This window comes from Rhinocladiella mackenziei (assembly GCF_000835555.1).
Source record: "Rhinocladiella mackenziei CBS 650.93 unplaced genomic scaffold supercont1.10, whole genome shotgun sequence".
Lineage (NCBI taxonomy): Eukaryota > Fungi > Ascomycota > Eurotiomycetes > Chaetothyriales > Herpotrichiellaceae > Rhinocladiella > Rhinocladiella mackenziei.
The window spans coordinates 250072-274904 of NW_013550595.1; the positions used below are offsets into that span (position 1 = coordinate 250072).

At 50.8% G+C, this 24833-nt stretch overlaps 11 protein-coding genes across 11 annotated transcripts; 5 read left to right on the forward strand and 6 right to left on the reverse strand.

Moving 5' to 3' along the window:
- Positions 1–84: 84 nt before the first annotated feature.
- On the forward strand, positions 85–1929 carry Z518_10774 (uncharacterized protein; the record flags this gene model as incomplete). The annotated part of the gene is made up of 1 exon (XM_013411605.1): positions 85–1929. One exon carries the CDS (start codon positions 85–87, stop codon positions 1927–1929), a length of 1845 nt encoding a protein of 614 aa, XP_013267059.1.
- A 641-nt stretch (positions 1930–2570) lies between these two features.
- Z518_10775 (uncharacterized protein) lies at positions 2571–4394 on the forward strand (the record flags this gene model as incomplete). The annotated part of the gene is made up of 4 exons (XM_013411606.1): positions 2571–2648; positions 2699–2849; positions 2916–3367; positions 3426–4394. 4 exons carry the CDS (start codon positions 2571–2573, stop codon positions 4392–4394), a joined length of 1650 nt encoding a protein of 549 aa, XP_013267060.1.
- Positions 4395–4685: 291 nt separating this feature from the next.
- Z518_10776 (uncharacterized protein) lies at positions 4686–6636 on the reverse strand (the record flags this gene model as incomplete). The annotated part of the gene is made up of 7 exons (XM_013411607.1): positions 4686–5144; positions 5207–5532; positions 5587–5610; positions 5663–6032; positions 6087–6186; positions 6239–6423; positions 6508–6636. The coding sequence occupies 7 exons, from the start codon at positions 6634–6636 to the stop codon at positions 4686–4688; spliced, it is 1593 nt and encodes a 530-aa protein (XP_013267061.1).
- Positions 6637–8162: 1526 nt separating this feature from the next.
- Positions 8163–9605, forward strand: Z518_10777 (uncharacterized protein; the record flags this gene model as incomplete). Its single annotated transcript, XM_013411608.1, has 5 exons — positions 8163–8348; positions 8407–8511; positions 8571–8795; positions 8847–8989; positions 9047–9605. 5 exons carry the CDS (start codon positions 8163–8165, stop codon positions 9603–9605), a joined length of 1218 nt encoding a protein of 405 aa, XP_013267062.1.
- A 1438-nt stretch (positions 9606–11043) lies between these two features.
- Z518_10778 (uncharacterized protein) lies at positions 11044–11417 on the reverse strand (the record flags this gene model as incomplete). Its single annotated transcript, XM_013411609.1, has 2 exons — positions 11044–11321; positions 11384–11417. The coding sequence occupies 2 exons, from the start codon at positions 11415–11417 to the stop codon at positions 11044–11046; spliced, it is 312 nt and encodes a 103-aa protein (XP_013267063.1).
- Positions 11418–11598: 181 nt separating this feature from the next.
- On the reverse strand, positions 11599–13891 carry Z518_10779 (uncharacterized protein; the record flags this gene model as incomplete). Its single annotated transcript, XM_013411610.1, has 4 exons — positions 11599–11887; positions 11938–12453; positions 12523–13608; positions 13695–13891. 4 exons carry the CDS (start codon positions 13889–13891, stop codon positions 11599–11601), a joined length of 2088 nt encoding a protein of 695 aa, XP_013267064.1.
- A 414-nt stretch (positions 13892–14305) lies between these two features.
- Positions 14306–15309, forward strand: Z518_10780 (uncharacterized protein; the record flags this gene model as incomplete). Its single annotated transcript, XM_013411611.1, has 2 exons — positions 14306–14363; positions 14411–15309. The coding sequence occupies 2 exons, from the start codon at positions 14306–14308 to the stop codon at positions 15307–15309; spliced, it is 957 nt and encodes a 318-aa protein (XP_013267065.1).
- Positions 15310–15627: 318 nt separating this feature from the next.
- On the reverse strand, positions 15628–16690 carry Z518_10781 (uncharacterized protein; the record flags this gene model as incomplete). The annotated part of the gene is made up of 3 exons (XM_013411612.1): positions 15628–15821; positions 15886–16220; positions 16404–16690. 3 exons carry the CDS (start codon positions 16688–16690, stop codon positions 15628–15630), a joined length of 816 nt encoding a protein of 271 aa, XP_013267066.1.
- A 351-nt stretch (positions 16691–17041) lies between these two features.
- On the forward strand, positions 17042–17953 carry Z518_10782 (uncharacterized protein; the record flags this gene model as incomplete). The annotated part of the gene is made up of 1 exon (XM_013411613.1): positions 17042–17953. One exon carries the CDS (start codon positions 17042–17044, stop codon positions 17951–17953), a length of 912 nt encoding a protein of 303 aa, XP_013267067.1.
- A 2039-nt stretch (positions 17954–19992) lies between these two features.
- Positions 19993–20514, reverse strand: Z518_10783 (uncharacterized protein; the record flags this gene model as incomplete). The annotated part of the gene is made up of 2 exons (XM_013411614.1): positions 19993–20403; positions 20452–20514. 2 exons carry the CDS (start codon positions 20512–20514, stop codon positions 19993–19995), a joined length of 474 nt encoding a protein of 157 aa, XP_013267068.1.
- A 2400-nt stretch (positions 20515–22914) lies between these two features.
- Positions 22915–24757, reverse strand: Z518_10784 (uncharacterized protein; the record flags this gene model as incomplete). Its single annotated transcript, XM_013411615.1, has 4 exons — positions 22915–23157; positions 23286–23819; positions 23894–24028; positions 24083–24757. 4 exons carry the CDS (start codon positions 24755–24757, stop codon positions 22915–22917), a joined length of 1587 nt encoding a protein of 528 aa, XP_013267069.1.
- Positions 24758–24833: the final 76 nt, after the last annotated feature.

Consider the following 24833-nt stretch of genomic DNA (forward strand, 5'->3'; position numbering starts at 1 on the left):
CCACAACACCCGCCATTCACTGCCTCTCACGTCGAATATGCATTGACTCATCTATCGACGTTGCAGCACTTCATCCCGATCAACATGGACGGGGTCAGCCCCAGCCTCCCGCAGACAAACCCAAACACTCCCCTCCCGACCGCGGGCCTCACCGCGAGCATCAATCTGGACCCAAAACTTCAGCGCGAGCTGTCTCGTCTCGACGACTCCATCCCATTCAATCCCAGAGCTCACTACCTGCATCACACGTGGGCGCAGACCTTCTTTTCCCGTCCTGAACTCTTTTTCCAGCCCTCCTCCGTTCCCGAGTTACAGAAAATTGTCACCCTTGCACGGAGATGCAGAAAACGCATATGTGTAACCGGCTTCGGTCATTCTCCCTCCGACCTGACCTGTACCTCCTCCTGGCTCATAAATCTCGATCATCTCTCCGAAATCCTTGAAACTAATGTCAACGACACTCCCGGACTCGTTCGTCTCCAGGCAGGCATGTCCCTGCATAACCTCAACGTCGCATTGGCCCAGGATGGGTACACTCTCCCCAACCTTGGATCCATCGATGTCCAATCTGTTGCTGGAGTGATATCGACGGGGACTCACGGCTCCAGTCTCCAGCATGGCCTGATCTCCGAGTCCATCACCTCCTTGACGATCCTCCTTTACAATTCTCAACTTGTGACGTGCTCGTCCACCAAGAATCCAGAATTGTTCCGAGCGGCGCTGCTTTCCCTCGGCGCCCTGGGCATCATTGTGGAGATCACCATCCAAGCGGTTCCAGATTTCAATATCTCCTGGTCCCAGACCCTCCATACACTGTCCTCGGTCCTCAATTCCTGGGACAAAGATCTCTGGACGACAGAAGAATACACTCGCGTTTGGTGGCTTCCTTACCTCCAACGTGCCGTCATTTGGCGCGGCTCAAGGACCCAATCTCCTGTGCGGCCGCCCAACACGACCTTTTACGGCGGCAAATTCGGCTACTACATCTACCATAATCTGCTCTATCTGTCCAATACGTTCCCCCGCATCCTGCCGTGGATTGAATGGTTCATCTTTGGCATGCAATACGGCTTTGCACCCGGCTCCTTTGAAACGTCAGCCGTCCAGCCAGCCCGTGAAGGTCTACTGATGGACTGTCTATATTCACAATTCGTCAACGAATGGGCACTCCCGCTCTCCAAGGGCCCCGAGGCAATCATTCGACTGTCTGCCTGGATCAACCACGACGATGCGACAGCCCGCATTCCCGTCCCCAGCAAGGGGATTTGGGTTCACTGCCCTGTCGAAGTCCGTGTTAGTGACACCAGCCATGAGATGATAAACCGCTCCCGTGTCCGACCCTACCTCGACCCCACGGTCCCCGACGGCCCCACCCTTTACCTCAACGCTACGTTGTACAGGCCTTACGGTCGCGACCCGCCCTGCCATGAGGCATACTACAAAGCATTTGAGTACTTGATGCAAGAACTCGGCGGTCGCCCTCACTGGGCCAAGAACTTCGCGCACACGACCAATAAACAGATTGAAGACATGTACGGCGATGACATACGTGACTTCATGAAAATCCGCAACGAGAGTGATCCCGAAGGCATGTTCCTGGGTGAATGGCATAAGAGGACTCTCCCACTTAACCTTCCCGGGGCGGGTGGGAAAGGCGACCTCGGCCTGGTCGAGGAAGAAGTGCGGCGGTCGAACAAGGGGCTCGGATGGAGATTTGGCGACGGTGTGCTCTGGGAAGGAAGACAGGCTGTCAGTGGTGCCAATACCCAGGTTGAGGACGAAGATGTTGGGTTCAAATTCGTCCCCAACCCACCCAAGCCGGATGGCGATGAAACCCCCAGTCCACCTGCCACCACGACGAGCGAGGAGTCTTTTGACTACATGGCAAAAGGGGAAGCGAGCGTCTATGCAGTTCGGAATGGTGAATGAAGAGATCGTGGCTCATGAGCATTTATCTTAGGAAACTTTGGACCCGGGCATTCATTTTGTTTCTATTTCACAATGGAATATCCCAATGCATGAACGTTCTGTGATTTCTTTGTATAGCTACCTGTAACTGATCATGGAGGAAATATGGAACGAGTAGAAACATACACACAATCTCTTATCAGTTAATCAAATCATTGGTCTGCTCAGATCTACCTACGGTTGGCTTGATTCATTCATAAATTCGGCCGTCGGCTAAACACGTGATCAAAATATTAGGTCGCTGCTTTAATTGACCGTGAAATATGCCAAGGCGCTAGTACTGAGACCCCCCTCACTTAAGCTAGCAACTAATATAACTCTACTCGTTGTTTTACATAACAAATCGAGGCGACCTTTGCAGTAGATAGAAACCGCTAAATATCAGACTCTTCCTCTTCTCTTTCCCTCCCTTGAAACCGGTCCGTTGATTTTCCTTCGGCCTATTCTCATAGATACTCAGGGTATTAATGCTCCCTCCTACCAACCTTCTGGCGTCACATCTTTACCCGGGTTCCATTGAAGAAGCTATCAAGCTGTGGAAGTCTCTTCGACTTCGCAGATGTTGATGTTCAGCCTCTGTTCTCACCAGCCTTCCAATTTCAATGGACAGAGACCCTGAAACGTGGCTCGATGAGTCACTCAAAATATCTTCTTATCTGCTCGTTGCTGGTCTTCTCTCTGTCGGTACCTCGCCTTGAATTTGTCATCCCCACTGACGTATTGAACACAGGTGATTCTGCTCTGTTTCTACCGCATCTGTTTACATCCACTGGCCCAGTTCCCTGGTCCATTCATCAGTAAGATCACAGACTGGTCCATTGTCTTCCAAGCGGCCAGCGGAGACCGCCATATCGAGACCTGGACAGAACATGAGAAGTATGGTAGGTGAAAAGTCGCGCTTCCTGTCCGTCCACACCGTCTCCCAACTCCCGCTTAAATTGGTGCAGGAAGTATCGTCCGCATCGGACCCAATACTCTCTCTTTCAACACCGTCACGGCATTGAAGACCATTTATAGTAGCCGCAAAGCCAATGTGCAAAAAGCCAACTGGTATCGTACCATCGATGCCGGATCCAAAGCATTCAGTGTCCATTCCGAAATTGACAAGTCTAGACACGCCTTTCGCAGACGGGTGTTAGATCAGGCATTCTCCGAATCAGCCCTTTCCGATGCGCAGAGCTTCATCCTTGAAGACGTCAAAACCTGGGTAGTCTGTCTCGGAGCGGATATCGAGAAGCGCGGTTGGACAGTGGCCCGGAATATGAAAGACTGGTGTAACTGGTTGGGGTTCGACATGATGGGTGACCTCACGTTCGGAAAGAGCTTCGGCTGTGTAACGAAGGGAGAGCACAGATTTGTGCCCGATGTGGTCATGGACTCGACGAAATTCGTCTACGTGGTATGATCATTTTCATCAGCCCGGTCGAGGGTCAGAAGGCTAAGTTACTTCAAAACAGGCAGGCTTCTGGCCTTTCATCTCCCTTATCCGGCCCCTGTTCGGCACTATCTGGATGTCGCTGTTCTCAACCAAGAACGCCAAAGAAAATGATGCATATATCAAGTATGCCATTGCCTTGATGGAAGAACGAATGGCGGCCGAGAACCAGGAAACGGACGAGAAATCTGCCACCAAACCCGCCAAGCGGAAAGATTTCATCCACTTCCTCCTACACGCCCGCGATCCGGAAACTGGTAGAGGCCTCTCAATCCACGAACTCCATGCCGACTCGGCCCTACTCATTCACGCAGGCTCCGACACCACCGCTCTAACCCTCAGCTCGACTACCTTCTACCTGGTGCACAACGAGGCTGTTCTCTCCATACTCCAAGCCCAGATCCGAAGGACATTTCCGACCCTCGACTCCATTCGTTCGGGTCCCGAGCTCACCTCATTGACCTATCTTCGCGCCTGTATTGACGAGGCCATGCGCATGGCGCCGCCCGTACCGTCCCATCTTCCCCGCGAAGTCATGGCCGGCGGCATTGAGATTGATGGGCACTACTTCCCGAAAGGCACAGTCGTAGGCGTTGCGCCGTGGACCATCCATCACAATGCCGCATACTACCCGGACCCTTTCACATACAATCCAGATCGCTGGATCGTATCAGAGGGCGAGGGCAAGGACAAAGAAGAGAGCGTCGCATTGGCGCGCGCGGCGTTCTGTCCGTTCGGTATCGGCCCGCGTGGCTGTGCAGGAAAACGTCTCGCGTATCTGGAACTTAGTCTTGCTTTGGCGACGTTGCTGTGGGTATACGATTTGAAATTGGACAGTAGTACAGGCACATCAAGGCTACCGACGAAAAAGAAAACAAGGTGCGCCGAAGTTCGAAACAGGGCTGATGTGTATCAATTATGGGACCACTTTGTTGCGGATCGCGAAGGGCCCGTGATACACTTGAAAAAGCGAGCGGATGTTGATCTATGATTGACGAAAAGAAAATCGATTCATTGGGCGGCGTTGGAATAGGACACGGTAATCTCTCCCCACCCTCAACCAAAAAGGTTTTCTTTGATATATATATTGAATTTGAGAGCATATAGAAATCTTGTCCTGACAGTAGACCACGACCAAAAAGCAGCTAGTAGAGCAACAAGGCCACCTGCTATCAGGTTATCTCTCACGAGTTTCGATTCCTTCCCCCGGGGTCCAGGTGGAGAGATCCCGAGATCAAGTAGTCGAGCACAAGAAAGACAGTAAGAGAAAGGGAGGAACTTGTCATGAAGACTCACTCCGCCCATCATCCTCGCCGTAGTGTATGTTAACTGGGACATCGAACCGCTTCTTCCCGCCGAGAAACCAATCGAGCAACGCGAACAAGATCACCGCACCCATCACGGGGCCTCCGTAGTTCATCGATTCCGCAGTGACGGGAACGGTAGGCGGCCAAGGCAGGAAAATCGCGATAAAAATCGCATAGCAGATGGCGAAAAAGTTGATGGGCAGGCCGGTGCCACGGGGCAGCTTGAAGGGACCGTACGGCACGTGGAAACCGCGCAGTTTGTGGATCACCAAGAACATGATCGGGATGATGTAGCTGATGTACAGGGACAGGGTGTTCAGAGACAAAATGGCGAAGAAGGCCACGGTGCTGCCGATGTTGATAAGGTTGAGGAGCACAATGATCGTGGTAATGAGGAGGAGGGCGTTCAAGGGGATACGTAGGGTTGGGTGGACCTATCTCATTCCTTTTATTAGCATTCTGTAACATGAGTCGGCAGAGGGGGGTTGGCTCTCACTTTTCCAAAGAAAGACGAAAAGGGAAGACCCTTGTCACGGGCGAATGCCCAGGTGAGACGAGAGACGGATGCAAGGGTGCTGAAGACTGCAACGACGCCGGTGAAGAGGATGAAGGTCATCAGGGTCGTGGTGGCGCCTTTAGAGCCGGTTGAATTGTAGAGAATCTGGATGATGGGATAGCCGGTGGGGGTTTCGGAGACGGCAACTGGATCCCCGATGCAGAAGAGGATGGTGATGATGATACCGAAGGAGAGGACGCCGTTGATGAGCACGCTGAGAACCATACTTTGAGGCACGCGGAGAGGGGCGTTCTTGACTTCGGCACCTGGGAGAAATTTAGTTCTATAACGAACGACGTAAAGGTTGAGTGCGTTCTTACTCATGTGGAGGACACCATCGAAGCCTTGTCGTCTCGTTAGTATCGATCTACACCAGAGCCATAGGAATGAGCATACCTGCAAGAGGAAACGCTCCGGAGAGGAGACCAATGCACCATTGCACGCCGGGACTCCCATAGCCACTCAGGCCGGTGAAAGTGGTGGCAAAGACGAAATCAGCAGAGCTGCGAGGAGACATGGCGACGAGGACTACAACAAAAACGACGAAAAGGGCGATGTGGACAATGCCTCCGAGGACTTCGAGAGGTGCAAGCACCCTTCTGGCAAAGATATTGCATAATAGAGGAATTGCGAGAATGGCCCAGGAAAACATGGTGCCATGCCATCGCTCGGGAATGTAGGTTTCGTCGTTTAAGACGACAAGGCCTTGGATGATAGTGCCTTCAAGGAAGCACACTTGGGCACAGACAGCCATCCACGCGAAGACCTGATTTCGATGGTTAATATTCCTGCCCGGACGAGATGGATGAGATTGTCTTACGGTAATCCATCCCTGTAGTAAACTCCAGAAGGCCGGCGACATAAAGCCCTTGGGAGAATATAATGCGGTCCATCGATACTGAGCACCAACGACGGGAGTTCTGAAGATAATGATCAGTTATCGATTCATGGTGTTTGCACGAGCCGACAGACATCGATGCCATCTCAGCCAGTGACAGCGCAATCGAGGTACTTCCAATCAGGCACAGAAGCATACCCCAAACCAAAGCCGTGGGACCTCCATTGAGTAATCCCGCCTGAAAACTGACCGATACAGCTTCCCATGATGACTGTAAGGTGGCTGGAAAGGCAATGGTAGGAATAAAAGAGATGTATCTCTGCCAAAGCGAATGTCAGTGGCGACGTCCCACGATAGTATTTTGATTTGATTGGGGGGGAAGGAGAATAGAGGTGAGTCGCACGTCTAGGGTCTGAGTTGATCGGAGTTGCCTGCCTTCAAGCGTGGGAGCTTTAGAGCTGTATTGCTTCCTGTCGGCTGGGTCGACGTTGAATCTCGTCCGGTTCGTTAATTCCATGTCGTTGTTATCCATGTTTGCTTCTATTGTTGAGGAGGGTCAACCGGCAAGTTACAAAGACGATGAAACGAAGAAACGTGACAGGAGCGTTCAAGGATGAGAGAGAAATCAAAGATGAAGAAAGACTCGTTCGGGCACTCGAGCACAAGGAGCTCTTGCTTCCTAGCAAAGTTCAAGGGCCCCCTGGAGTCGACCAGCCTGTCGTTTGGTTCCCAACTGGAGCAAACTAGATTCTGAGGGCCTTCCAGTGCTGTACATGATGAGAACGTGGTTTTTCCTTTAGCTCCTGGATCAGCGTGATAGATTGCCCGATGGGAATGGCGCCATGTGTTTGTTCTCACGCCCTTTTTGTGGGAGCAGCTTGGACGCTTTGCTGCATGATTGTCCATGCAAAAGGACCCTGGACACCCTCGTTTTATGCTTGCAGTATGAATAACTTTTGCCTAATCAACGACTAGATTAACTAGCTTAGCGACGAATCTTTTCATGTGTTTTCGCTAATATCTTCCGAGCACCCTCAAGATACGCCCTATGGAGTCCGGGTACCCACTGCCCGCGTTCCCCAACACTCCCAGAGGCGCTTTCGAGGCTGGACGGTCTAAAAGCATCAAGATGCTAGTGCAGGAGGCCGAGAGGACTTGACCACCGGAATCTTAGGCCCGTCCGTGCGCGCGCTCCTCTCCCTGCCAAATGGTCTAAATCCACAGGGGCATGAAGAAAGGGCAACGATCAACCCCTGGAATAAACCTTCGTGGGCTCGATTGGCGAGAACTAGACATAGTTCGGGTGCTAGGCAGAAAATGTGACAGACATGCTATCAAGGACCGAGGGTCCTGGAGGCACTCCACTTTGTACCGTGAACTCGTGCATTTACTCCGTTGAGAACAGGGGTGTGTAGATAAGGGCTCAGGACCTTGGGCCCGTTCAAAAATTGAGTGCTCGTACTCCCTGCTATCAGTCAACGTGAATGCCCTTACCTTGGCTATTAAACACCATACAACTTTGAGGCACGGCAGAAGACTCACCTTCGCCCGTCCGTATCTCTGGCTTTTGGTGTGGGGGGGCCGGGACAACTACCGCCCGAAACGCCATACTTTTCCGACGCCCACCTTCAGATCCCGCCTTTGCGTCTACTCCCTGTAGGGGATCGGGGCCCTACTCGGACCGTGCGAGACGAAAACTTTATGCGTCGTGTGGCGTCCAGTCATGTTCGATGTGAGATGAAGTGGTTGCTGCAGTTAGGAAGGACGATGACAATCAACGGAGTTGATGACATGCTTTCTTCTCTTGAGATCGGCACTGTGCCAGATTTTTCATCCTTGCCCTGCCTCCGACCCAATACTTCCTCAAACATTTGCTAATGCAGGTCCATTGGGAGGCAGGATTTGCTACCTTTACCTGTGCTTTTTCATGTCTAGAAGGGGGGTCGGAGGTGGCATTTTGACCATGCTTTGGACAAGTTAGGATTATATTCTCCTTCTTCCGGGGCCTCACGCTCGTCTGTCCTCTGACATCTGGAGCCGCTGCATCACCACACGAGGATGTCGACGAATCCAACTTCCCCTCCGTTCGAGACGGTCACTGCAAATGATCGTGGGACGCCGGTGACGCTCGTCAATTGCGTGCTGATCATCTTCTCCAGCATCGTGGTCATCGCGAGGGCCTTCACAAGGCTGAGAATCACCAATTTGAAAGCACTCGATGATTTCGCCATCATTGTTGCCCTCGTGAGCGTGGCCTTGTCCCAATCACTCTCCAAGCATTCACTGACTTCGACTCTCCCAGGCTTTTGCCATTGCGCAAACGGTATGCATGCAATTAGCGAGAAATCATGGGTTGGGAAAGCATCGCGATATAGTGTCGTCTGAGGACTTCATCCTATACAGCAAAGTCAGAATATGTCCTTCACGTCATGCGCGATCGGGAATTCTCATGGCTAACATTCTCAGTATAATTATGCCAGCAATATCCTCACCGTGTTGACTCTCGCCTTTGCGAAATGCTCCGTCTTTCAGCTCATTTTGACCATCATACCGAAGCGGAGAATCCGTCTAGCTTGCCATGCGCTGGATGCCACTATTGTGCTGTGGCTTCTGACCTCCATATTTGCGCTGGCCTTTCAATGCGATCTACCACATCCTTGGCTCCTGGGCGGTGATCGCTGTGTCAATCTGGTCGGTCTTTTACTCTGGGATATGTCCGGATTGCGACTAACTTGGATACAGACAGCACTCTATGATTATGTCGGGATAATGAACATTCTCACCGATATCGCTTTGATCGTGATCCCGTTTCTTGTAGTCTGGGATCTGCAACTCCGAATCTCGAAGAAAATTATCATTACAAGTCTTTTTGCCGGCCGAGTTCTGTCAGTGACACCCCTGACCTGTCTTTCGATAGTTTCCTAGGGCTGATGGAAAAATAGAGTTCCCGGCACCGCCATTGCTCAGCTTGCCTGCCTCGATGCTTACCTCGATGCCATAGGCGGAGATCAAACCTGGCAGAATTCTATCCCAGCGATCCTGAACCAAATCATTGTCAATCTGAGTATCATCACGGCCTGCGTCCCTTCCCTGCGGCGCGTCGTAACTGACCTTCAAACCAATCAAACCGGCCTGAAAGTCAGTGAGAACCTCGAGATGAACCTGACCGAAGCCGCATATGGCAAAGATGGAAGCCGACCGCAAACAAACAACACTCTGCAGATGTGTTCCAGAAACGCTGGTGGAAGAGATCGAAAATACAACAACGACAGCAGCAGCAGCAGCAGCAATAACAACAGAATACTCCCTTACGGACACAACGTCGACAACCGCACGGGAAATGTCGCTACAATATACTCCCTACGTGGCGATCGCGAGAAGACGGCCGCGCGCCAGTCCAGTGAGGAGCATTTGAGACAAGATGGCATCCAATACACTATGGAAGTCAGTATTGAAGAGGATGATTTAGGAAGTCGGAAAGACGAGCGATGGACTCCATGAATATATGAACCCCATCGTGGATTTATACGTAACCGCCTTGGATTTAAGATCACGACGACAGAGTGCGTCCACAGAGTACGCCATGGATCCATGTTTGTGTAAGATTGTGACGAATATATTGTTTTATAATGTGTTGGATATGCATGGGATGCATGAATCTTAGGCGACTCCAAAGGGATGGTAAAAGATGGATTATCAACGTGGTTTTGCACAGTTCACATAAGGTGTAAATGACCATGTTATTATTCTCTTTGGGCCTCAGGAACCGCCATTCTCTATTCGAAGTGTCCTGAATCCTAAGTCTCTGTGCCGGCCGTTACTCTACCGCGTCTCGAGCTGGGTCGACACTACCCAGGCTTTCAAGGAGCAAAAATACATAGGCCCAATTCGCTCTCGAGTTTTTTCTGAAGTGCAAGTGGCATCCCATTTCGTCGACTCATGTCTCTAAACCTAGCTGGCAGACTTTCAGCGAACAGCGAACGTCAACCAGTACCTCCATACGCATTCTTTAGTTCGAGCAGAAACCGTTTGGTGTACTTTGACGGAAGCAAGGGCTTCTGCGTCAACCCTGCCCTACGGGCAAAATGATGTTCCGACACTGCACGGACTGTTTGAGACCGCCATCAGTCTCCACTCCCAATCCTTGATGTTATTGTTATGGACGGAGAATTTCCGCCATATCGACTCTCCTACCAGGTGCATAGGCACTATTGTATTCAACAACAGCAACGACAGTACCGAGAACACTTGCCGGCCAGTTCCTTTAGCCGACAAGGACGGTACTGCAGCCCGAGAGTGGTCTCAGAGTTCTGTTCTTCAATGTGGCCGCAAGTTTTGTGTTGGTCTAACTACAGCATCCAAACAAACGCCGAGGGGATCCAAGGTTACACAGCCCAATGGGATTGTTTCCAGGTTCCTGGCTTGGGCGCTTGCGGAGCCTCTTCCGCCAGCTACCAAACCTGACGAGATTTCAACCCCGAAAATTTTCAGGCCCCCTTGCTCAAAGATGAAATATTCCCCAGGGGAGGAAAGGGGGACCGTGTGATGGAGTGCGACGCCGATCTCCATTTGTTGCTTCTTGGTCTATGGCGTTGAAATAGCCACTTCTCGATCCGTGACATCTGTTCGAAGAGACCGACTGGAATAGCCGATATCAAATGTGATGATAACCTGCTCGGCCTTTTGTTCTTGCTCGGCCCTTTGTTTTTTAGACCTGGGGGCCTGAGAAAGACAAAACTGACTCTTTTTGCAACCCAACGACGATTGAATATGCTATTACGTTTGCCCTGGCCCCATGCCAAGTGAATGCTGGCATTAGACGCAGATATTGGTTCATCTTGTTCCTATGCTTGCCCGCCTGGTTCGGGGGAGTCGTCGGGCGATGTCGCAGACCGATTGATTACTTTCTCCCCCGCGACACTAGGGCGACAATCTCCCATTAGGTCATATCCATTCCTGTTACAAATGGCATCTCAGAGAGCCAGGACACATCCCCCGAATCCCCCATCCAAAGATCACCTTCAGGCATTGCAGGAAAATCCGGCCGTATTCCTGCAGACCAGTCAAACTGGCCAGACAGATCGTTCAAAGCACCAGCGGCGCCGTAAGTGGTGGGGCCGACATTATCAGCATCGACAAAAGTGCTACCGGGAGCATTATCCATCCTCGGCGAGGCTACGAGCGACTGAACGATGGCTAGAGAAGGGTGGCGACGGTCTGATCATGTTAAAGACTCAGAAAAACGGAGACAATGGGGAGGAAACGAGGAAACAACGCACCGTATTGATCACCCATGATCTGCCTATCGATCATTTGCAGGACCCGGTGAGAACGCCTTGCCACTTCGCTATACTTCTTGTATCCTTCCAAACAATTCAAACACTTGCTCCAACTTTTTTTCAATGTTTCCTCCGGCCTATTACCTTGAAGGGAAGGGCATTGCAGGGCGATAAGGATAACGATCGCACAATTGTGCAGATCTGCCCGGAAAGAATTAGCCACGATAATTGATGTGAGAAGGGATCTTGTAGGTCTGACAAAACACATTGAACCACCATGCGGGCAACGAGCTTTGTTCGGACTCTCTGCCGCTGTAGATGACATCGAGGAGGTCCTCCGCCGCCGAGACACAGAGGTCAGCTAAGTTCCTGAGCATTCTTTGGTGCAAGACCGAGTGATCGGAACTGGTCTCTCCATCGGGTCCGAATGCGAAGGAATCTTGGTCTCTGTCGAGCACAATAAGAAGTGCGGGGCGGAAGAGAAAGATTCGAAGATGCAACCACCTGTGCGACAAGTTAATTATCAAATCTGAGGGCCGGTTGCGGTGGCAAACCTCGTCCACAACGCATTCGCCTGCCGGGAAAAGATGACGGATAACGGCATGATGCCGTCATTACTCGGCGGAGAAGCATTGGAAAATGCGTACATGCATTCGGGATCACCCCTAATGTCTCCTTGGTCGGTCTTCAGATATCTGGGAAGACTATTGTGCCATTTGCTGAGACTCGCATCCAATCTGAACAGGTCCTGAAAGTCCCCTGCCTTCAACCGGTTGACCAGGGAGGAGTGGCTGTTTTCTTTCATCGATTTATTCTCGCCCCCGGCGGCGCCGGAGCCGGACGACTGATCGCCCGAGTAAAACGCCGAGAGAATCTCTCCCAGGATTTCTTGTAGTCGAAGAGTGTACGAATAAGAGGCAATGACGCTGGGAATCCCTTCCGGTTGACGGCCTGGCGCTTCCGGAGGTCGGGTCAGGAATTCATCATCGACCATCGACGGATACACCAGGCTCTGACGTGTCATTGGAGGGTGCATCATCAAGGGTCTCCCGTAAGTCATCGAAAGGACCCTGGTGCGGGTTAGCCATTGGAGGGTGGCCGAAAGAGATGGGGAATATGCGCGTAATATGCGAGTTTACCTGTCGAGCAAGATGCACATTCCCCAGACTCGCCTTCTGACCTCCAGCTCCACTTGATCCCATTTCTGACCATTGGCGGCCGTGCTCTCCGTCGATTGAAGGTGCAGTCCAATGGCCTGAGCCATTCGCATGGCGAGTCCGGCCAGACTCCAGCAATAATTTGGCTTGTCGGTACTCTGCAGGTATTGGGCCATGAGGAGAAGGGCTTGCACCATCTCCAAGTTCCCATGAGCCAGCAAATCGAGGGTCAAGAGGTGTTGACATTGGTGAAAGAAAGACTCGCTTTTCGCGGTCCTCGCGGCGGGTTCCAGTTCGGGTTGAAAATGGGCTCCTAACGCGAAAATCGCATTGAGCATGCAATGGAACAACACGTCGTCCAGCGTCGTCTGGAAAGGTTGGGACTCTTGCCAGAGGGCGTGGTATCTCCGAGTGAAGGTGGGACGATGGAGAATGGGGTAAAGCGTGTACACCCGTGTCCAGTAATTGGCGAGCAAGGCCTCCGCCTCTCGTCTCGGAGGCACATGAAAGGCGGTGCTGCTATATTTCCATCCAATGTCTCTCAACGTTGAATCAGATGTCCTGGACGGGCCGGCCAGTTTGTTGGGTGCCCCTTGAGATTGTCCCGTCCGTAATGGATCGCTGGACTTGCTAATAACGAGCCGAACTAGACCCAAGAAACTCGATGTACTGGAGGGCCCGAAATAGTCGGCCGTGTCATGGTCTGGGCCGTCGGGACGCATGATGTAGCTAGAGCTAGTCCCCATAGCATCCACGCCAGGGCCTCTAGCATCCTGGCCATGATCCTCGCCCGCCAAATTGGATATGGACGTGGCGCCGCCAGGCTCATAATGAGACGCTGTCCTTCGAGTTCCTGCTCGATTTATGGAGAGGCGTGAACCGGCTCCACCCTCTCGCCGCAACTGGCCCTCAACGACGGTCGGTATTAACCCAGGTTGATCCCGTTTGGAATGCAGTCTTGGAGTGGCGCCCAGCGACGGATCGGCTGCCTCAGTCGCGGGAGAATGCGAACCGTCGCGCGTTGAATTCTCGAGCTGCTTGATCCTTGACTCCAGCGATTCGATATAGCTAAAGAAAGTTTAAGTAATCCAGACCACCTTCACCTCGAGGAGCTCCAGATGTTTGCGAGTCACTTTTATTGGGAGTTCTCGTACCTTGCGTACTTGGATCTCTCTTCGGACCAAACGCAGGTGGACGGGGGTATTCGTCGCGCACAAGGTCCACATTGAGGTCGTTCTCCATCGCATTTACGCTTCCTTTCCCGACATAGATCGCATGCCACCGCCACTTTGCGCCTCTTGACGAGCTCAGTGCGCTCCCCGGGGCCCTGTGCAGGGTGCTGCCCCAGCATTGCCCACCCGATAGAGATCCCCAGCCAACACACAGCTACGGGATAGATCCGACCACTGATGTGGATCAAGAAAGGGAGCGCTCATGCGTTAGTTTGTGGCGAAGAGGTAGATAAGGAAGAGAGGGCGGAAGCGGAACGCTACGCAGAGGGGAAGCCTGCTTAAATTCAGCCAAATGCGGGGGTGTCACAAGGTGGGACGACCAAGTCTCGTCACCAAGTATTTGCTTCCACAGTTTTGTTTGAATTCGGCAGCCGGATGCTGTCCGCTCGGTACTTACAGTATGGCTTCGAGGTTAGCGACTCAATCGTTTATAAATAGCGAAAAGAATGCGGTAAGCTCCTTGAAAACCGACGTAAAAATTTGTTGCGCTATTGAAACCGATTGGAATCCAATATTGGAGCATATCTAAGAACATGGTTTCCGGCAGAGTCGACGTCCATCACCACTATGTTCCTGACTTCTATCGCAAAGGTGAACTCGGTGTTTTGTGTCCCGTATACTCTGTCTGACAGGACCAGCGGTATATGACAGTGGTGGCGATCCCTCCGGATGGGAAGTGCCCAACTGGTCACCCGAATCCGACAAGGCGTTTGCTCAAAAATACGGGGCGCAAACATCAATGCTGTCTCTGACTGCTCCTGGTGCCTGTATCTTGAAAGGAGCAGATGGCGCTAAACTGGCTCGCGCAGCGAATGAATATGCCGCCCAACTTCGAGACGACAACCCCGGATTGTATGGATTATTTACCGCCCTCCCATCTCTCCTGGACAAAGAGCTCGCCATGACCGAACTGACGTACGCATTGGATACTCTCAAGGCAGACGGGGTGACATTATTTACCAGATATGGACCAGGCAACCATTATCTCGGTCACCCGGATCTCCAATATATCTGGGAAGAACTGAACCGGCGAGAGGCTGTCGTCTTTATTCACCCCACACACCCGGTCAATACCGATCTCATCAGCAAGAGCCTCCCCCAGCCGGTCATTGACTATCCATTTGAGACCACCAAGGCGGCCGTGGACTTGCTTGTTTCAAGGACGGTTCGAAAATTTCCCCGAGTCAAAATCATCCTGTCTCACGCTGGTGGCACCCTTCCTTACCTGATCGGACGACCGGCCAGTGTCATGCCGTATCTTGACCAGAGCCACACCCCTGAAGACATGATGGAGGATGCCCGGAATTTCTACTACGACACGGCGGTGGCGGGCAGCACCAATGTTCTGACAATCCTCCAAGACTTTGCCAAACCAGGTCATATCTTGTATGGTAGCGACTACCCGTATGCTGGTCCCGGCATCATCGACTACCATACCGAAGGCCTCGACGCCTTTCCGTTCAAGAAGTCAGGCTTGTTAGAGGAGATCAACTACCAGAACGCCCACGTGATGTTTCCCAGATTGAGTCGAGCATAGTTCCATAGGGACCAGCGTTGATGCGATGTGTAAAATATATGGTCCCCAATTGTGTATGAGTTCACTCGTTATCTCGAAATTCCACGTCTCTCAATAAGAATGTGTCCCTTTCTCGGCATCTTTAAGATTATTCGAAGAATATCCACATCCGATCTACTGTGTTCATCACAAGATCACAGCCTCGAACATACTTTCTCCCCATTTTCGAGGCTTGAAGTGCCCAATTCTGGTATCACGATGTTCTGATCGAATTTTCGGGAGACAAACTTTTGGAAAGTGTTGAAAAAAAAAAAAAAAAAAAAGAAACCTATTCAATCTTTACTGAGCTACATAACCACCATCCACGGGCAATGCGACACCGGTTATCCAGCTGGCATCTTCACTAGCTAGAAATACTGCTGCTCGAGCAATGTCTTCAGGACTTCCGACCCCTTTCAGTGGATGCGCCGCATCAAGAGCTTTCCGAACTTCGTCATTTTGGGTCAATGGCTCGATCATCGCGGTGTCGGTGACTGAGGGCAAGAGTCAGATTCTCCATGTGTAGCATAAAAGGATTATGGACAATGAACGACTTACATCCCGGACATATGGAGTTGCAATGAATTTTGAAAGGCGCATAATCCATTGCCGCAGCTCTGCTCATACCGATGATAGACCCTTTGGACGACGAATAGGCCGATGTTCCGTTTTTCCCAGTCAGCCCCAACACCGAAGCCATGTTGATGATCCAACCGCGACTGGTGCTACCGGCCGGTATGTCTTGCTTGATCATTTGCTGGCCCGCATATTTGCAACCCAGCCAGACGCCTTTGGAGTTGACTCGCATAGTGGAATCATATACCTCTTCTGGCATCTCGTATATTGGCTGGGGATTCCCTGCCTCACGAGCGATGCCGGCGTTGTTGACCATGCTATGAGAACGTCAGCCCTGGGTAAAGACCCGTCCGTGAACAAGGGGAGGCCAGTTGGTAGTGAATTGGCAAACCCGGTCATCGAAGGATTTTCCCAAAAATCCCCTTCTTTTTCTCCTTCTCCCTGATGACCGCGTTGCCAAACTATACAATCTTTCCTGCCCGGGGAGATTTGTCACTTACATATCAAGCCTCGAAAACGATTTCACCGTCGTCTCCACCAAATTCTTCATACTTTCTGAATCTCCCACGTCTGTTTTGACGAACATGCTCTTTCCTCCATTTTCTTGAATCTCCTGGTGTGTAGATTTCCCGCCGGAAGGCGCGGAATCCCAAATATCCGCACAGACAACTGAGGCGTTCTCTCTTGCGTAGGCCAATGCAATGGCTCTACCGATTCCTCTCGACGCCCCTGTCACAATAGCGACTCTGTTTTGCAGTCTACCAAAAGAGGACCGAAGGGCGGCCATGATGTTGTTACTCGATTCACCCTCATGAGATGCTCTGGGAGCTTTTTAAATTCGTTCAAGGAAAGTTTTCGGTGGTGTGATTGATACCTTTACCCCCCCACTTGCGGCGCTCTTCCGCTGGCGAGCTGCTAAAAATGTTTCACGCCAATTTTTCTTTCGAGTTGCGGGGATTTACCCGCCGCAAATGGATATTCATTTGACCTACTTCCCTGCCCTGGCTCTCTCTGCAGAATCCAGCGTACTGGGCCCTGTCAAGGCTTTGTTACAAGAACACAGAGCAACTCTACAAGAATAGGCTATCCAATTTCTTCAGTGTTCGAAAAAGGACCCAGGTAAGCCAGTTCCAAGAAAATGACCAATGGGACTTTGCCTCAACTCCACTTGTTCGCCGATGGGCTTTACTTTGGAGAAAGTCCACGATGGCGTGATGGGAAATTGTACATATCCGATATGACAGGGAGGAAAATTTACGTCATCGACTCGTCTGGCAGGAAAGAAGTGCTCGTGGAAGTCGAGAACCAACCAAATGGCATGTGTTTCAAAGAAGACGGGAGCCTCGTCTACTCCTCCATGTTCGACGGGAAACTGTATGAATACAAGAATGGCCAGAGCCAGCCTTACGCTGATCTTTCCTCCGTCATGACTGGCTACTGCGGCGACATGGTCATTGACGCCCAGGGCCGGGTCTACATGGATGACACAGGTGCTCGTGTGTTACATGGAGAAAAGCCGTGTCCGGGACGCATTCTGCTCATTGAGACCGATCGAAGCATCAAAATTGTCGCGGACAACATCGTATTCCCGAACGGCATTGGCATTGACAGCGCAGGGAAACACCTGTACATTTCGGAGACCTTTGCCTACCAGCTGGACAAGTTCGAAATTGCCGAAAACGGCGACCTTCGGAACCGTCGCGTTTATTGGGATACGCACGAGCTCCCCACAGCGGCGGGACATGAATGGAATAGATTCTGTGGAATTGACGGGCTATGCATCGACAGCGAAGACGGTGTATGGCTGAGCATGCTCGGGCATAATGCATTCATTCGCAAGGACGCGCAAGGGAATATTACCGATCGGATCGATGTCGACGGTGATGCCACGGCCTGTGCATTGGGCGGGGAGGACGGAAACACTTTATTCCTAGTTGTCAATAAGGTCCCTGAGGGGATGGACCTGTTTCAAGCGATGGTCGACAAACTTACAAAATGTACCATATATACCATGAAAGCGGCGGTGGGTCGTGGTCACGCCAGGCCATAAGAACCTTGAGAATGGCGATCACAAGGATCGCAGAAGAATCGTTTATCCGATGAAGGGGTCAAGAAATCAGGTCCTCTCCGTCTCCGCGTATTCCGAATGGCCTTCCTGTCAGAGGCAGGCAAGGTGACGAACTCTCTATCCGTGCGCCAGGGCGACATCGACTTCCACGCTTGGAAGTCCAATAGGAGAGTCCGGCGCGACGCAAGCTATATGCGCAGTGTCCTTGGCGTGGACTCGGCGAGCCATGACACTTCCTGCATTTCCGATTGGCCCTCCGGCGGGCGTGTTGGCAGTCCACACTGGGCCTAGCCTAGTCACGTGCACAGCACCCTTCGGTGCCCCTTTTTGTAGCTTGCACCCCGGTCAGATAGATTCATTCAATCAATCTTCTCTCGGCCCAACAGGGCGCTCTGACGATTCCCTATGTTCTCTCTCAAGTGGAAACTTTGCTGCTTAACACGTGTTTTGTGTCAATTGTTGTCGCGGCGGGAATAGAATGTATACTGCTTTGCTTATATATGCTCCGCAAACGAATGTAGTCTAGCGGAGCTAGAGTCCTTGGCAGAAATCCACACAATTGTCAGTATAAATTCTCTTCCTTTTACATTCTCTAAATCTATGACCAGACCTTTGTACTCTTGTTTCCCGTGGCTGATTCGCGTCTGTACTGTCTTACGTATTCGTGTCAAGAAGATTTTTGTCGGACATCAATGTTGCATTTGCAAGGGCCTGCCGGATAGGAAGTGGGGACTTACGTGAACCCACGTACATCAAACCTGGATGTCCAGCCGAAGATGAACAGGCCAGCCGCAAATATGGCGCTCCGATCATCATAGGTGGCAGCCGATCTTTGGGCACAGGACGACCTTTGCTCGCTTTCAGCTGCCTGAGAATGTGTTTCTGGTTGAAGACATTGATTGCAGCGTCGAGGATGGAGTCTATCAAGACAGCGAGGAAAGGGAGACAAGCGACCACAGGTTGCCAGCCTCGCAACAAATCAACATCAGTGCATGTGTGATGACTGACTGGGAGACCGAACTCACTCGTCGAAACACGGTAAGAAGACCAAGGAAAGCCCGGAATTCGTGTCAGTATCGTGTGTACGCAGGTGTCCCTTCATTTTGACTTACATGTATATCTTCCCAAAGACGGAAGACGTATACAGACTCATCAAGAAGTAGACGGGTTTGACGCACATCATGAATGGGTGGGGGAGGAATTTGTAGGTAGGTTCCTTCCGGCTTAACTCTCTTTCTTTGTGTTTTGAGCGCAGTACCCAGTCGCCTTTGAGACGAAGTCATCTGGCCTTGCTACTGAGCAAGACAGGCGGCATGATTTATCACGGTTGAAGACATCGGCAACTAGAATGGTAGAAATCAGGATGCCGGTGATCTGGAGTACCAATCGGTGAGGTCTATGTATTCATACTCTCGAGCCTCCGAATATATCTCTCCAGAAAGGACAGGGATGCTTCTCAGATCCTGTTTGACGTAGATAGCGCTCATGCTCTTAGGCGATGATATATTTTATGCCGGCAAAGCGTTGCTCGAAGATGAGGGGTTTCGAAGCACTGAGAATACACCTAGGCGAGGATTGCAGTCGTCTACTACGAGACCTTGGTGAGACGCATTCAGTGCTTTTGTTCAGGAGTAGTCGCTGTGAAAGCTTGAGGAACATGATGGCGAGAAGGGTACAATATTTCACTATTCTAAAGAATGGAGGACAGGACCAAATGTGGAGGGAAGTATGTATGGAAGAGGTTTCGATTGGTATTCAAGATTAAGTCAAGTTCCATCCAATTAGTTCCCCCAGCTGCACCCAAGTATTGTGCATTCCATGTGCGACCCATCATCAGCCATCAGATCCTCCACCTTTCCATACTTTCAACCAGTCATCACTTTCTCTGGCCAGTTCTAGGTCCTCATCCACCTCGAAGATTGATTAGACGGACTGAGATACGACTTCAATGGAACCATGGACGTCGAGCATAGCCAATCCCCAGGTAAGCACACAGGGATCCATCGAATACGTGGTCGACCTTACGCTCGATCATGAGCAGGGGTAGCCTTGCGTCTGTCGCGACGAATGAACCAGATCCCAACCATCGCACTGAGAATCCACACAATAGCTGACAAGAAAGAAAATGCTTCCGCGGCTTTCCAGCGCCCGCAGAATCCTCCCTCAGTGATTCCACTCCAGTCAAATGTGTCTTCGTCACAATCAGTGCCATCAATATAGTCGACAAGGACACCGAAGGACGCAAACCAGGCAAAGGAAAGGAGGAGATCGACTGGCCAGTGAAAGAAGCTACTGGCGAAAGGTAAGAGCCAGAGAAGACCAAAGAGGAGAGATACACCGGCGATGACTTCGACGTAGATGAAGCGAGCCAGTGGCCAGCCACTGCCGGTCTGATAGTCATGGAGGTACGATCCGACGATGCCTGCGACAACCTGGAAAGTGTGAGCCAACATGGTGCCAAAACTTGACACTCAACTTACGCCAGCAAAAGCGAGTTCGGCGACGCGCAGGCCCATGGACAGGATTCTTGAAATGATCGGCATCTTGACCGCTCAGTATGTACTCGGGATAGTTGTTTGTCCTGAGTCAAAGAGTTGCGCACTCGATATTGATTCGCAGGCGACTGGGAAAGAAGTTGAGAGGGAGTAAGTAGTGATTCAAGTCACTGGGCGGTGAAGGCAGTCCTTTTGAGTGACACTGGTGACCACGGTGCAATCAGGGAAGTACAAAGAATTGCTTGCTTGGACGCCATCGTCAATAACTATAACTTGTCTAGTTCTGGTGCTCCCTGGGCACACTGGTCCTTGTTTTTGAGCCATGGCAAGTTTGCATGACTACCACGAAGGCGTATGATTCGTCGCAAAGCAGGGCGCGTGACATGTCCCTCGCGGTAGAAGAGCAGAGAAAGACATGGCGCAAGGTTATTGGCAAGTTGGGATACAAAACATTCTGCCTAAACCGGGCAGCGTGTTTGAGCCTCAGTCCATGATAGGAAGTATTGGATAGGCGAGAAAGTCGGGGTCGAATTCTGGGTGGGTCATGTGAGGAATAGCCAAGGAGAAATTTGCTCTGAAACTTGGAAAAGTGACATGATGCCCCTTCCGGGATCAATGTTGTTCCGTTTCTATCCCAGCCGTCGCCCGATTCAAGAGGGCAATGGAGAATTCTCGTTGAAATTCGTCCATTCAGGAGAGAAAACTCAAACATAGGCATCACCAGCCGTTTGGGTGACATCAAGCCCTGAAGATCGTATTCTGTTTTCGTACCTCGAAACACCCCCTACCTCAGACAGAGGAAGCTACAGTGACCCACAACACAAGTCACTTATATCGCAATTTCATTCAGCATTGCAGTAGCAAACAGAGAAACACACCATCCCATGTGTACCATGTAGCAGTGCCCTGTCTCTTTCCATTCCGACTTTCCGCGACCCAGCCTTAAGCGGTGGTCAATGCTCTCGCTGCAGTCTCAACTTCATTCCCGAAATCGAAAGGTCCACCGAACATGATTTGTCGTCCACGATCCAGTATAATCATAGATATCATAACCCCTCGACCTATTGCATCTGTCCATTTCTCCATGAATCCTCCGACAATCATGCGTGGATACAGGTCGTCGGTCATCAAATTCGTGTTTTCCTTGAATTCTGGGTCTGGGACCAGGTTGAGGGAAAGATCGCTGCAGACCTTCGTGGCATCAGGAGGAAGTAGGGGAAGGAGGTATCTGGTATAGGTTGAATTGACAAAGTCGGTGACGTTGTAGAGGGTGGGGTGGATTTTGGCCCGGTCGGGTTCGCATTTTCTTGGCTAGAGCGAGTCGTTCTTGAGGTGATGGAGGAGCCATGATGGGCTTCTTTGGACGTTGGAATCTAAAGATGGTCAATGAATTGAAGAAGGTTGTATCGTCACAGGAAGATCGAGGATAAAGAGATGTATAATGGAGTCCCCTAAACTGCGAGAACCGGTCTTTTTCAAGGAGTTTGATCTTGAGGGGTATTCGCCTTCCGGGTGTTTCAGGGGGACCGTCAAAGGTGTTCGTGTCTTCAATGATCAAGGGCATTCCTGAAGCAACTCTTAACGCGTTTCCAAGCCGCGACGCGTTCGCGCTTGAGGAACGCAGCCTGAGATTTGTCAATCACGTGACCGGTCTGTGTCATCTTCGTGATTTCTTTCAAATGGGTTCTATGGGACCGTCAGATATATAGTTTCGAAGCGTGTACGAAGCGTGCAACGCCACCGAGGGTCTTTGCAAGCTTTGTCGTTGCCACTTATCACATCCTAATAATGCGTACTGGTCATGCTACATAAGTACATTACTGTATACCCGAGATTGGAATGACTGATGTCGTGGAGGTTGATCTTGAAGACAATCTGGTGCTGTACGAGGAGCACCTATTGAGTTATACGACAAGTTCGGCTTTTAGGGCTCTGCATTCTAGCGTGGTTCATTCTTTACAATATTCTGTTTGAGGAAGACTGAATGCCGAAGCCCACCAATCCGCAAAGCGCATAGGTGTGGCGCTACCAGGTTCATGAGCCTGTAGGTGAGCTCTACCAAAGAAGCGAAGCCAGACCCCCGAACAATTTAATCGCTATATATATACCATTGGCTCGAGCCAAATTCCTTGAGCTGCAATGGTTCCTATTGCAGAAACTCTGGGGATTGTTTTGCACTCTTTTGACATCGCTAAATCGGAAAATTAGAATCGTTTCCCCGTGGTCTTGAAGACTTTCACGACTCCCGTTGAAGTCCAAAATAGCGACAGCAAAGCCATGATGATCGTCAGAGGAACCCCAGCTCCAGAAATATCGTCCGGGCCACCATGCCCAGAATGCAAACGTGCCCATCACCATAAGGGCATGGTAGAGGCAGAGGTGAAATGCGGATATTTCGTACACTGTCTCCAATCCATACGCTTGATCTCGTCCGGGACAATCCAGACTTCACAGACTCTTTTTCTTCGGAATCAATTTCAGGGCATGGTTCTCGGTTGATGGTTCGATGCAGTCGTGGAAGGGTGACCACCAGCAAGGTTCGGAGCAGGGGAATAATGAACTCCGGAATTCGTGCTCCGGGATTGGAGGCATCTCCGCCGGCGGAGTGGGCGAGTTGTCGTATTCATAATCCGGATCATGTGGGATGGCAGTTTCGCCTACGATGACCCGGTTCCTTCGGATCTTATTCAACTATTTTCGTTGTCTGCTGTTAGTGAATTTTTTTTTTTTTTTTTAAAAAAAAAAAACTTCTTCAGCAAACCTTTCTTAGGATCCTCATCTCTTACCTTTTTGAAGTGGCACTAGCGAAATTGCCACACTAAAAACCAAAGCCGCAATCGTCCGCGCATGTTTTTATAAGCATTGACCAAATCGTTAAAGAAAACGCCGTCATCTGGAGGTTGGCCATCGGCCTTTTTCTTGACGTCCAACTGCTCGATGTCCAGCGTTGTTCTCGTACCCTGAACGCCAAGCAGGACGAGCAAGCGATCATCGGGAGCGATAGGAATAACGTGAGTGCTTTGCTGATCAGCGACGGTCGAAGATGAACTCGGGTTCGCAGCGGTTGCGGGGAGAGCGACAGGTCCCGTAGGAGGAGATGAACTGGAGCTAGAAGTCGGTTGAACATTTGGAGCTGGGAGTGTTGAAGATATCGCAGGGGAAAGTGGCCAGCTGAAGGAAGTATAGAGACTGCTCAAGAAGTGTACCAATGTTTGCTTCGGTGGATGCTGTGAGCGTCTACGATTCAAGCACAGGTGATTAGTCTCCGAGGGAAACGGCCGGAGATGGAGCAAGCGTTGTAATTGAAAGGCTGCCTTCGGGGATGTGTCTTCCGATAATTCCTTCCCACAGTGCTGGTGTAGGTATGTCAGTGGGTTTGCAGATTCGTTGATAAGTTGAGACCTACACATATCCATGAAACCCTTACCATACCATGGTCCAGCTGGGATTTTGGTCCGTCAAAAGGCCACCAGTCCCAGGGGTATGCCGACACTTGCTGCATATAGCATTTGCCTCTGTCGAGCCAACTCTGGTGAACGTAACATGAGAAATTCACTCTTTCCTTGGGAATCGTCATCAAAATTCATTTCAAGGGGGAGTATCGTGAGGGGATGACAAATAATTGTAGGTTGGTCAAGAGCTTCTGGAAGGCAGCCCTTTTGAACACAAAGTTCTCCATGCGAGAGATATGAGGTAATTCATGCAGGGGCTTTCTGTCTTGAATATCACTTTCATAGCTCTCCGAGATATCAGCAGAATCATTGTCCCGGGCGTTTAGACTCTTGTGCTTCGTACCATCGCGTTCAGAGGAGAGAAAGGGTTCAGAAAAAGCCCTTTGGTTCCCTATCCATATTTCAACCTCGGCTAGTGATTTTCTGTAAACCGGTCGCTTTGAATTTGGGTCATCGTCGCTTGAGCTATCATCCTTTCCATGTTCCAATCTTCCGGCGATGCTTTTGGATATTCTGTGTCTGGCGTTGCGACTACGAAGTAGATTGGCTGTGGACTTTTCCAGATTCGACACGGCTTCTTCGAACAGGTCGACATAGAATTTCTTGAGTAGCCTACTCAGGTTTCGCTGTAGTCGGGCGGATCCCATATTCTCCGAAATATCGGTGAGAATCACTAACATCTCTTTATTGGACTGCAGCAATTTTGTTAAATGCTTTTCAGCAGCTAGTAATTCCGGAATGTTCGAACCGGCTAGATGTGACCCAATGTCCTGCGTGTCTGAGATCAGAGACTGAATCTCGAGAAGCTCTTCATGATCACCGGTGTGTGACTGTGCCATTTTCGTGCTCCCAACCTAGTTGTCCCCCTTGTCGGTAATCTCAGGCGACTCTTGGGGATCGAAGGTGTCGGGTCGT